Source organism: Larus michahellis, chromosome Z (assembly GCF_964199755.1).
Source record: "Larus michahellis chromosome Z, bLarMic1.1, whole genome shotgun sequence".
Classification (NCBI taxonomy): Eukaryota; Metazoa; Chordata; class Aves; order Charadriiformes; family Laridae; genus Larus; species Larus michahellis.
This window is the reverse complement of record NC_133930.1, coordinates 54,695,870-54,709,183: the sequence shown is the minus strand read 5'-3', so window position 1 is coordinate 54,709,183 and position 13,314 is coordinate 54,695,870. Positions and strand designations below refer to the sequence as shown.

Genomic DNA, 13,314 nt, shown 5'->3' with positions numbered 1-13,314 from the left:
GTGAGACCCCACCTGGAGTACTGCATCCAGCTCTGGAGTCCTCAGCACAAGAAGGACATGGACCTGTTGGAGGGAGTGCAGCGGAGGACCATGAAGATGCTCAGAGGGCTGGGAGCGCCTCTGCTAAGAGGACCGGCTGAGAGAGTTGATGTTGTTCAGCCTGGAGAAGAGAAGGCTCCAGGGAGACCTTTTAGTGGCCTTTCAGTACCTAAAAGGGGGCCTACAGGAGAGATGGAGAGGGACTCTTTATGAGTGAGTGTAGTGATAGGATGAGGGGGTAACGGTTTCAAACTGAAAGAGAGTAGATTTAGATTGGATGTTAGGAAGAAATTCTTTACTGTGAGGTTGGTGAGGCACTGGAACAGGTTGCCCAGGGAGGTTGTCAATGCCCCATCCCTGGGAGTGTTCAAGGCCAGGTTGGATGAGGCTTTGAGGAGCCTGGTCCTCTGGGAGGTGTCCGTGTCCCTGCCCATGGCGGGGTGTTGGAACTAGATGACCTTTAAGGTCCCTTCCAATGCAAACCATTCTATGATTCTAGCAAAATACCCTTGTGTAGGGATAAGGAGATCAGCCCTTCTCTGCCAAACTTGAACTGATGCACCACATGGATGGGTGGTCTCAGTTTGATACTTCAGTAGATACTTAGGTGTGGTTTCATTCTGATTCCTCTGCTGGGATGAGTATCAAGCAGGCAAATAGTAATCCTGTGTAATCAGACTCTACTGTCTGTGGCAGAATTGCATACAAAGACTAATTTTCAAGACATTGCAAATCGAATCTGAAAACTCTAGCTCTGGTTTTCACAGCATTCTGAAACTCATAAAGTAAAAGATGTCTAAATTTATGTCTGCACTTGAATACAAAAAACTTCGGGTTTTTTAATATGTTGCTATCCAGGTGTTTGTGAATACCTAGCATGTGATTTTAAACCATAGGAATCAATGTCTAATGATTGACTCAATGATACGTGTTCTATTTTGTGTAAAATTCATGAAGTTGGGGGTTTTTATGCTTTGTCATTTCAGATTTGTCCAATATGTGCAGCGTTACCTGGAGGGGATCCAAATCATGTCACGGATGACTTTGCAGCTCATCTTACACTGGAACACAGAGCTCCTAGAGATTTAATATCCTTTCCTAGTTGAGACAAAGAGGCTAGACTGTTTCATCTAGTAGCCATGGTGACTCGTTTTGATTTTTATGGTCGAAGGGTCATACCCCTGGTTTTCCTGGAATTTCAGTTGCTAAAAATCTGTGCGTCAAAAATAAAAAGGTTCATTTGCTAGTTTAAAAAAGTGTAAATACCACATTGTGAACAGACTATAGGTACATTTGACAGAGTTCTTTTTGCTCTAACAGAAAAACATTTAAAGAACTTTGAGAGGTTTTTCTGCTTGCAGTGTGATGTATCGTACCTGATCATCAGTCTTGATGCTGCTTTTTGTATCCAGATTCATTGGTGTTCTGTAATTATTTGTGACACAAAGATGATGATTTGAGATTGATTTGAGTTTAACTTGGTTTTGCAACTGATTTTAAACTTGCCTAACTGCTTTTAATACCACGTTTTAATTACATAATTGCACAGCATTACTGACATTTTATAACCCAACTTGAAAAACTTTCACATTTCCTGGGAAATAAGATGTTGTCTTTCAGTTACCTTAGCAGCAGGTCATGCAGATTGACCTATACTTGCTGGCTGAAGAGGTGCAACTATTGTTGTTTTTTTTTTTTAATCCTTATTCTAGGAATATTTTTCTTTTTTTTTTTAATTCCCCCCTGCTCCCCCCCACCCCACCCCCCAGGTTTAACCGATGAAATATATTTTGCTTTGGGCTTTTTACTTAATGGCATGCAGACTGTGTAGCCTACCTGCAGTAAGTAATCTCTCTGAAGTATTCCTTTGTGTCTCATTTAAACAAACTGACAAAAAGGCTGCGGTATTACTTACGTAGTGGCTATTTTGTTTAAAGATTTTTAAAAAGGAAAAAAAATATATTCTGAACACTAGCAACTAGAGTAGAAAAAAACCAACAAAACCCCCAAGCCCTAGCAACTGGAGTTTGTTATGCTAACAGAAGGGAAGACAGCATTTATGGAGATGGCTCTGTTTCAGTTGTGATTGTGTTTGATTGCATTTATGTTAAGGGCCAGGACAGACTAAATGCACAAGTTCATTACTACACAGTAATTGGATCGGTGTAAAGGAACTTGGGTGTTTATTTGCTCTGTGAAGGAGTATAACTAATAATCCAATGAACAGTAGGAAGTTAAATAAAAGCAGTTATCTCTACTTCACCTTTCCCTGCGGACAGGATCGGGGCTCTCAGCAGTTGGGAGGAGCCAGGTGCTGAATGCACCGGCTCGGGCCGTGAGAGCTTGGTCCCAGGCATCCCTGTAGGTCCTCCGCAGTCAGGTGTCTCACAAGGCAGACTCGTGCCATCCTCCTTTTCAGGTGGAGGTGGGATAAGGTTGATGAGGGGAGAGCATCTTCCAGACCATTGTATGAGGTGCTCTGAGATGTTGCTTGGTGAGTGGTGTAGTGACTCACTGAGCAATTTTTCTTGTGTCAGTTTAGTTCTGCTCTTTCTACCAATTGTGAGTTTTTCATAGCACCTGCCTAATATACTTTTTCTAACAAAACTTACATCCCTAATAGCATGGCTATTTAGTTTAAACATTCTGTAAAATCTTTTTGTAATAGCCAGAAGTTCTTTCTTGCTGTGAGAAGTCTAGTAATTTCTTTCAGTCTCTAGTTCTTGATCTCCATGACATCTGAGGTTCTGCACTGTAACTGTGTCTTATCAAAAGTACATTGGACACTACTTTTATACAGTAATGGATACCATATGACTGGTAAGCACACTATTATAAAAAAAGAGTGTGGGAGACGAGGATCTAAGCTAAAAGTGTAGTAACAGTGAAATAAAATATTCAAGCCTATGCTATTTCATTTTGCACTAGTAAATTATACTAGCGATTTTTAAAATAGAAGAAAGTCTTATGTGGACTGTCTTGGAGGAATAAATGTTAACTACTTTCTGACAAAAATAATCTTCACATAATTTTTTGTTTGTATCTTAATTTATATGAGAAAACATATAAAAGTTACCACCTGAAATATAAGCGCCTGATATGGAGAGGTAGGGGATAATGGGAAAATGAAAGGCATCATTGTCATAACCACAATTACTGGTATTTCTTCGGCTAAAAGAGGAAGCAAAGGGGTGTGATGGAAGTGATGAATACTCCAGGAAGCTGAAATTTCTTAAGGACTGAAATGATGAGATTTCTTGGATAAAAGCATGAAGTACAAAAGTCAAAAGGAATACAATAATTATTATGTACTTTTGATAGGAATGGCAATTAACTTTTTTATTGTTTTCAATAATTAACAAAAGAATTGGAGAATAAAATATGTCTCTGTAATAAGCTTTGCCGAACATGCATTTGTCAGAGTTTTCAGGTTACTGAATAGAAAACTTTGATTTAAAAAAAAAGCTAAGAAATTAATCCTGATGTTTCTTAGACGTCATAAAAAGCTGGAGAAATACAAGGAGTTTGGTGTACATAGCAAAAGTTTGAGTATCTTGAGTTCAGATCAGTAAGTCTGACTGGAACCATAGCTACAGTGTACTTTAGCTTTGCTTCAGAAGTTGAATCATTATTTTATGAATGAAGAATGGTATGTGCCTGAGTATTTCACCCATCAGAAGTCCTTGTCATTTAATACTCAATGCCAAACAGTTCTGTTTTCTTAACTTCTTGGTTACGATGAATCCAGTGGTGTTCGGCATGTACGTAGGATGTTCCACCCAGGCCGGGGTTTGGGAGGCCCCCGTGCACGTAGATCAAACATGCACTTTACTACCAGTTCCCCTGCTGGGCTTTCATCTTCTCAGAGTTCATATTCTCCAAGCAATAGAGAAGCCATGGATCCCATAGCTGGTAAGAGCTGTAACTGTGAATTTCACCCCAGTGTCCTTCTTCCGCTTGACGTAAAATTCAAGAAGATAATAGTTGCCGTGCCTTCTGTTGTTATGGAGCTGCTTGTATAGATGTGCTCCACAGTGCAAGTGTGATTGATGGCTGCTTGCGGGTGAGCATGGTGCTTGGCTGGGTTGTCACAGGGCCTGCGCACGGAGAAGCTGAAACTGCTACCTGTAGCTTTTGCTTTTAATTCCAGACAGTGTAAGGCTTATATCCAAACCCAATCTATGCACAGGTGTTGAGCATTTTTACAAGTGATTGTGTCCAACTTCATCACATCTCGTTTAGTACATCTCGTTTTAATTTGCCATATGCATAAAGGTGTTTATGGAGTAGAGTATCTGTCTCTGAGGATGAAATTAGCTGAATTCGAGTATTAATGCACATTTAAAATATGTTCAGTTCGTATTCAGGCTGCTGTTTGAATGACAGACTTGCTAGTATCACACATTATTTTTTTTTAGGTGTACTTGTAAATTCTTATATAGGTGTACTGTTGCAAGTATTTGCAGTCCTTTTTGGTCAAGTTTAGAAAAACTGGGGGGGTGGGGAAGGGACCAGAAAACAACAAAGATGTGTCTTCAGGATTCCTAGGAGTAACTTTTTTGGTGTATGTTTAGCTTTGTGAAAATAACTTTTTTTTTTAGAGGAAATAAAGAGTAGAGAATTAAGACAATTCTGAAAACAAATGTAACTTTCCCAAAGGGGAAATATAAACATTTTTATGTGGCGGACTTGGACCATGCCAGCATAAATGTCAGGGAAACCTCAGGACTTCTGCCATAATCTACCTTTGCTTCAGATGCCAAGAAGGCATAATGCTTAAACTGGAGCTTCCTACCTGCCATGTTGTGACTTCTTGAGGGGGAGGTATCCAGCCAGCCAACTTAATGAGCCATTGCCCCTGAAAGGGGAGCTGTGTTTCCACTGCCTTCCTGAATCATGGGCCCCTTGCCTGCCTTCTGATGGCTCTGGTGCTCTGCTGGACCGCTGTGACCTGATTGAACTCATCAAATTAGCTGGGAAGAAGTATCCCATCAAGAGAAGAAAGTAAGTCAAGTGAGGTCACAGGAGGGTCTGAAAAGGACTAGTTTGTTCAAGAACAGAGGATGTTAGTGAAGCCTCCAGTGCAAGACCTTGTCTTTCTCTTACAAGGGCAGCTAGTTCAGCTCTGTTAAATATGGAGTGGCTGCTGAGTTTTGTTTTCAGCCTTACACAGCATTCCCACTTCACAGCATTAAATGTGGGATAAAACGTCATTCTTTTGAATCTTTTTGTGTACTTCTGGCAGAAATAAAAATTTAAACAGCAAAAATGCTTGACCACTTCAGTTATGATGTCAGGCAATACTTTAATGTTTTCTTAACTAAGTATTTTTTATTAAATGTTTGAAGTAACAGTATGATATTTCTCTCTTTGCTGCAGCACAGCTTCCCTCTGGGATATTGGGAAGGGGAAGCCTGTGTTTTGGGGGAACATTTGTTGAGAGGAATATAAAATCACCAAGCAAAGCGAAAATGAAATATTGTCCTAGTCAGTTGCTATTTTGACTTGAAGTTTCAGAGAATTGCTGTGGAAGATGTAATTTGCCAGGCATTCTCCGTAGGTTGGCTCTCCTGTTACTTTGAAGGCATTAAACTTTGACTACTTATTTGGAATAAATCTGCATAAATGAGTTTTAATCTTCCTTACCCTGTGAGACAGCGAATGCTAGGACTTTTTTCGAGAGCTTTATGGGCTCTTTAGCATTGTTTGTTCTTTATTGATTGAAAAAAGGAATTGAGGCACTGGAATGCAGGGGGTGTGTGTTCATTCTATTGTGTAATGATCGCTTAAGATCTTTCATCTTAGAAACTTTCTCTTCTCTGGCAGAGCTTTTATCTCAACTGTCAGGCGTGAGGCGTTCTGCAGGAGGACAGCTCAGCTCCCCTGGCCCTTCTGCTTCTCAGTTACAGCAGCTGCAGATGCAACTGCAGTTGGAACGACAACATGCACAGGCGGCAAGACAACAACTGGAGACTGCACGCAATGCAACTAGGCGCACCAACACGATCAATGTCAACACCGCTATGTCACAATCTACAACAACAGTCAACACATCTAACACAGAAAACAGTCAGCAGACTATCCAGAATTCCCAGTTTCTTCTTGCAAGGTAACTTGTTCTGTGTATTTGCTTGTATTTACCTTTTACCCTTCCTGTTCACCTTAGTCCTGACAGAGATGTAGAGTTCAATGAAATTTATGTGTTTGGAGTTAGGCACATGCCCTAGTAAAGCAGTGTGTGATCAAATACATCACAGAGTTAACAGACCAATTAATCATACAGAATACATTCATAGCAGACGTCAACAGTGGTCACAGAATGTATTATTAAATATCCAAAAGTAGCAGTTTATAGCTGGCCCAAAGGGAATTATTCTGCTTTTGGAATACCAGCTCCAGGAGCTGGCTGCAGAAATACGCTGTAGAGGTCTAGTGTTTCCAATAAAGGAGAGGTAATGTCATGAGTGTGCTGTACTTCTTTTGATGCACCTAGGAACATGTTTAGAGGATTAGACTCGAGTATGAGTTTCTGCAAACCTTGAAAAGGAGGCTGATTTTGAGTTTTGGCTGTAAGTTACTTATGACACCAGGCAGGGGACTTCTGCCAGATCCCTCATCAGGTCTGTAGCCAACATACTGTGCTTTTGTTTGTATTTATTAACATCTTTTCAAACCTGTGGTCTGTCTGCTCCTAAGCAATGGGTAAACATTAGTTGCTGCATCTCAACTTCAAGAGGAACAAAAGGAATATTTCTTAAGTAAGTTGTGCTTGTTTCCCCTGCCACTTCCAAGAAAAAAAGTGCATTTCCAGTGATACAAGCATATAGACTTGAGCCATAACAGAGAGGGGGAGAATCAGAAGATAGTATTGTTTTATAGGAGATTAATCTTTAGTAAAAGCTGAAGGTTGAATAGGGGTTTATATATCAATTGTTTTAGAGACTGGATTACAAAGCAAATAAAGGATGCCATTAACTAACATAATACTTACCTGGTCTAGAAATTATACTCAGATTCCAGGCTTATTTTAAAGACTTGTCTCGCCCCCTATGTCATTCACTTCCTTTTAGAAGGTTGGCTATTGACCTGAAACAAATGTTTTCCACATCTCCCCTGACACACCCCTCCATGCATACTCTTGTTTGTCTGTTTGGTATTGTGTGGGTATTTTAACAGCTCCTGCACCAAGAAACCCGGATTTGAGTCAATCTGATATTTATCTAAGTGCAAAATAATGCCATGTGACATCTTTCAATCAGAAACTCATTATTTTTGGAGAAACTTAATCAAAGTACCTGCAAGTGTCACAGATGGTGACTTTCATAGTTGGATGGAGCGATTTCCTTGCCTACCAGGGCCTGCACTATAACCTAGGAGAAGTGGTGGAATGAGTGTTGTATCGTTCGTCGGGAATCCCTGGGCTTTACATGTGCAGTAGTGTATTTTGTGGCATATGTGAACCTAGAAGTTGACCTAGAAACAAAACAGGCGCACAGTGAGTATCTAGGAAATCACAACAGCTCTCCCTGAAAGGCTCCTGAATAGCAGGAAACCTCACAAATATTTTTTTTTTTATTTTCGTTGAGCTTTAGGCTCCAATTTGAACGCTGTTGTAGCAGCAGGGAAAGGGTGTTTGTTAAATGAATGGCTCTTGTACTGAGGTGTCAGAGGTTGCCAGAGCTGTCCATGCCGAAGGGCAAGCAGCACTGCCCTGAAGGAGTGGGTTTTGAGTGCCTTTTGGCGCCTGCCAGTCATCAGCGAAAGGGGCTTTCACCAACTGCCTGTCTTCTCTTTCCTTGCTGCTGTGCAGGTTGAATGATCCGAAGATGTCAGAAGCAGAGCTTGAGTCAATGGAGAGCGAGCGGGCAGACTGCAGCCTGTTTGTTCAGGAGCTTCTACTGTCCACTTTGATGCGGGAAGAAAGTTCCTCCTCAGATGAGGATGAGCGGGGGGAGATTGCAGATTTTGGTGCTATGGGCTGTGTAGATATTATGCCTCTAGATGTTGCTTTAGAAAACCTAAATTTAAAAGAGAGTAATAAAGGAAACGAGCCTCCTCCACCTCCTCTTTGATGACATCCCACTTTGCAGACAATGTCCTCTGTGCTGTATTTGCCAATGAAAGTGGACAACAACTATCTTGGGTTTGTTTTGGTGATTGTAATTTCAGGTCTGTCACTCTTGTTACATTGTGTACATTCAAAAGAAAGAGAGAAAAGATATATATGATAATCATTTCCACTTAACTAATTTTTACTTCTAGCAGGTAAATGTAGGTTGCAGTGCAGAGCAGAAAGCTCTGTGTCCTGTACCTTGACATGCAAAAGGCTCTCCTAATACTCCACATTCAAACTGAAGACGAAAAAAAAAATGAAAAAATCTCTAATGAAGCTGCTGTGTGTATTTATGAATATTAATGAATAAAAAATGCTTGGATGGTTTACCTTAACTACTGCATGACGTTTTTTGCAGCGTGCATGAGTTTTAGTGACCTTGTCATTTAAAAATTTAAATACAAGGAGTAAAACTATAAATCCCAAAGCTTTCCCATTATTCAAAGGTTACATGACAAAAAGGTTAGTGCAGACCAGCGATTTGTGGCCACAAAGTAGCTTTTGAATAATATGTGACAGAATGACATCTTTACGTGCTGTTCCTGCACAAGGTGGAAACTCTGCAGTGGGATACATTGTCGAGACCAGGGTGTGGCATTTTGCTGTATGTGACCATTATGTCGCGCTGTTAGCCGTCACCTCAGTGTGGAGTTGAACTTCGTTTTATGCATCTGTAGGAGACACAACAGTAAGGCCACTGCTGGAAGCCACCGCGAGGGGCTCTTGTGTGCCCTGAAATCAAATGATGTTCACTTTTGTTTAAAGCTTTTCCTTTTTGTGGTTGTTAAAATTTTTTAATTGTTAAATATGTTTTAGTCAGGTGTAGACAATTCGTATATTCACTGTGTTTAAAAAAAAAAAGGTTAACCTGGATCATGTTGTTCTAGTTTAAAAAGCCTTTCACAGTCTCAGTCATATTTTGAGTTATTTATGTGTTTGCTTCATAGTTTGCAGAGACCTGTCAGTATCAGGAGAGCTTGAGGATTTGGATTCCCAGAATGTCAGTATATTACAATTGAATTCTTAATGCTAACTTTAGCACCTTCTATTTATTGTTTCTTTTGGTTATTTTTGCTGGTGTAAGAAAAGTTGAAAAAGCCTTTTAGTTGAATCGTGCCACCTACATGTCTATACTGTTAACCCTCCTGGTTTGGGGAAAAAGAGTATGGTGTTCTTGTGCATAGAAATTTATAATAGTCTCAAGACAAGAACAGAAGGGGTATGCTTGATTTTGATTTTCTTTCCCCCTTTTTTTCTTTTTTTGTGGGTTTTTTGAATGTAAAGTTAGATTATAAAAACAAAAGTGCACACAGCTTCTGATGAAAATTTAAACTAGGCTTATATGATAATGGTGTCTTTCCAGGTATTTCTCACCTCACCCCTTCTCTCTTTCTCTGTATCCTTCCATCTCTGCAGCATTGCTAGTATTTTAGAGTAAATTTACAGACTTGAACACCAGATGGTGTTCTCAGCAGAACTGTGACGTGTACGCTAATCCAAAATAACAGCAGCAAAAGGAGCAACCCCATAGACTGAAGTTTAAGTTCCATTCCTTTTTCTTTTTTTTTTTTTTTTTAAAATCCTCAAATCCTGATTGTTTCCACATAGGGTAGTACCAGTTTTGTTTTATTTCAGTCTCTGCAACAGAAAATGTTTCAAGGGGAACTTTCCATGAGGCCTCTGGTTATCCTGAGAGTTAGACCCAGTAGGGACGATTTTTTTTTTATTGTTTGTTGAGGATTTTCAGAAGTTTTTCAAGCTGTAGTCTTTTCAAACACATCTTCTGCACATTACAATAAGACACACGGTTCAATAAAGCATTTTCAAGACTGTTGTTTAGTTGATTTTCTTTGGTTTTGGTGTATTACCCAGACAGCTTTGTTCCAGAAATTTCTGCATCTATCTTTAATTCCAACTGTACACAAAAACAGTTCATGTAGAAATCCCAGGTGATTTACATAATCATGTTTTAAAACCACATGCTCTGGCAGGTGCTGAAGTTTGTAATCCTCGACTCCTCACAGGTAGGTCAATTCAAGGTGCTTTTAAAATAGGCTTTTCTCAGTGTGGTGGTATTTCAGATCGGTGCATGGCTGGTCTCCGGAGGATGTGTGTGTTGCCTGACTTCCAAACTGCACTCCACCTGCTTTGAAGAGGATGCAAACCAGAATTATGTGTGTTTATTTAGAGGCTGAATATATACTGACTGGGATTTAAAGCTATTCTTGGGCATCATGTTAACTCTTACAAATCTTCAGTTGTTTGGGGTTTTTTTAGGTTTAGAAATTATACTAAATGGCTAATAAGAAGATGTTTATTGCAAAATTCTTGAAATGCAGTGAAGCCTGTGTCACATACCATTGTTGGTCTGTAAACTCTTGGTGCGGCTGGCAAGAACCCTCACAGGAGTTTTGATGCCAAAAATACACTCCCTTGATGTGGGGGTTGATGGCTGGGCTGGGGAAGGCCCTGGGCTGCTCTGAGCTGTTTGTTGGTGTGGTTTTTTTTCCTGTTTGCTGTTTTGTTTTGTTTCTTTTTTTTCTGTTTGGCTCAATCTTGAAGAAAGGTACTTACTTTCTGTGGTGTAATAAACCCTGGAAAGTGGTGTGAAAAATCAATGAAATCAATGAAAATGCACCTACCTCAGGTTTCAGTTGTTGTGAGTGCCTTCCTCCATTCCCTGGAATGTTTAGGGGGGTGGGGGTTGGTTGTGTTTTGGGGTTTGTTTTTGTGTTGTGGTTCTTTCCCTTCTTCTGTCCTTATAAACCCTTCCAGAAATAAGACCTTCTCCCCATGGAGTCATGTTCCCAGGTAGCTTGTGGGCACTGTACCACAAGAACCAAACATCCAGCTGCGCACCTATTCTGCACTATTGAGACACTTGTCTGTTGGGAAAAAGACAATTCTGTTACCAGCCAGAGTTGCTCTGCTGCCTCCTGGGGCTCTTGGACAACCTGGAACAGGGAAGTGGTTGGGTGCATTTAGTACGTGAAGCCTTTCCCAGTTACATCACTTAATCTTCCCTTCCTCTTCCCTGCCATAACTGACCCTCGCTCCCCTCTGGTGTCCTGTGCTAACGCGTGAGTGCCATTGCCTTCCTTGGTCCTGTGGTCCCTGCAGCCGCGCTGCTGCTGCCTCCCTGCAGAGTGCAAGTGGATACACAGGCGCTGTGCTCTGCTCTGTTGCACAAAGGATCTCAAGGTGGGCCTACGTGCACAAACATTTATTTGCAGAAGTTGATGTGCATGTGTTATTCCAAGTTACTTGTGGGCAAAAAGAAAGGGAAAAGAGGAACTGTACAGGGGAGGTGTGGAGCATCTGTGTGTCATTTTAACACAGTGGTGGCTGCTGCCTCCTGCAAAGACCATCAAACACAATAGGACAACGAATGCACTTGGGACGCATTGGTAAAAGCAGAGTCCCTGAAGCTCTGGAGGTGTCAGAGAGGTACCAGTGGAAGAGAACCTGCAATGCTCCATCCGCCCTCTTGGGCCACCAGCTGTGGAGGGGCAGGGTGAGGGGTGGTTTGGGGCATCAGGAAGGGGGTAAATGGTGTCGGGAGGTGACTGTGGCCGTGTGGGAATTGATGTGGAGTCGGAGGGACAGGGAAAGGACGGGGGAGGCAGGAAGAAGGGATGCTGATGTGAGTCCCAGCGCACTGCGGGGTCGGGGGGGGCTGGGAAGGGGAAAACAATACAGCAAAAGGACAGACCGGGACAGCGCAGGATCGACAGGACAGCAGAAGGGCTGAGGGTCAGAGGTACGAGATGCTGAAGCAATGACCGAGGTGAAGAGGCGTGGCTGGGGGGGCGGGCAGGAGGCGAGAGTGACTCACTGTCAGCTGGAGGTGAGGCGCTGGCAGACCCTTGGCTCCACCTTGTACTGCCTGTGGCCCCGGAGAGAGCTGGGCACCGCTTCTGGGGCTCTCCTGCCCTCCCCGGACAGCAAAACCCCCCCAGCCCCCTGGGGGCTCATTACTGCCACAGCGACGCCAGTGCAGGGGATCTCCCGATTTTGCTCTCCTTACAGGGGCTGCAGCAGGGTCTCCACACATCCTGCTCAGCCCCCACCAGCCAGCACGACACTCCTGGGCACAGCATCTCTCACTGGCAGTTGCCTTCTCCATCACAAGTAACAACCTTCACCCGTGCCTGACACTGCCGCCTCTTCCCACCCCAGGTGGCAAAGCTGCTTATCAGCGCAGAATGGAAGGATGATAGTTTCTGTCCATCTATCAGAACCACAGTGTGTCCCCCCATAGCTAAATTTCCATCAGCAAGAGAACAACTGTATTACTTCAGCCGTGGCCCTTTGAGAGGCGAACCATGCCAGGCAATCCTTGCTGTGATGGGGCAGCCAGATGAGATTTCCAGAAAAAGTCAGGAGTTTTGTTGTTTCTGTGCACCCCTGCTGCTGCCCACCTGCCATTCACACCCCTTTGCACAGCCCCAGGAAATGGGTTTCTAAGACGCCATTTGTATATCTAAGAATCAGACAGAACAGATGTAGGTTTGCTTTGCGAAAAGGCCCATTTTTTTCCCAGCTGTTCTGTGGTGACTGATTCTAAGTGCATTTAAAGGCAAGGTTTGTATTATCCATGTTATTCCCACTCCACTGAAGTCCCTGTTAATCACCGACTGGCTGCAAAAGGCCCCACCAGCTCCCATCATTTCATACAGCAGAACAGCATTTCAGGCTCAAAAAGAGTGACTTTAACATGAACTGTGCATTGGCCTCAGTTTATAACCAAGTAAAGGAAAAACAAGCATTTACATTTTATATAAGCGTTTATTTACAACTTGTTTAACAACTGTACACTCTGTCATCTTGGAAGCGTTAGTGTATTTGACTGGGAAAAAATATTAAACCTTTTGATTCCAATGATCATTAATGAGTATTTTTTTGTCTATATACAGATATGTATATTAATACTGCTACCATGACAATCTGGTAGTTACACAATTCGTAGATGAACTGAAATGGGAAATAAATGTTTTGACACTCTAGGAATCCATTCTTTTACAGAAAATATATCACTGGCAACTTCACAAACAGTTACTTTGATAATTGGTCAACAATTCAGGACTGTCAAACAAGCTGCTATTAAGAAAGTAAAAGAGTATTCTATGCAGCACAAATGAAGTTAGTATATCAGAGACATG

General features: G+C 41.9%; 1 protein-coding gene across 4 annotated transcripts in view; it reads left to right on the top strand.

Moving 5' to 3' along the window:
- LOC141735785 (E3 ubiquitin-protein ligase KCMF1) overlaps positions 1 to 8,487 on the top strand; it is a 54,053-nt gene extending 45,566 nt beyond the window's left edge. For all 4 annotated transcript variants that reach the window (XM_074568975.1, XM_074568974.1, XM_074568977.1 and 1 more), the window contains 4 exons: positions 1,026 to 1,127; positions 3,777 to 3,951; positions 5,866 to 6,148; positions 7,850 to 8,487. In XM_074568975.1, the coding sequence (XP_074425076.1) occupies positions 1,026 to 1,127; positions 3,777 to 3,951; positions 5,866 to 6,148; positions 7,850 to 8,111 (822 nt within the window). In that variant the 3' untranslated portion in view covers positions 8,112 to 8,487. The remainder of the gene's footprint in view (positions 1 to 1,025; positions 1,128 to 3,776; positions 3,952 to 5,865; positions 6,149 to 7,849) is intronic.
- Positions 8,488 to 13,314: the final 4,827 nt, after the last annotated feature.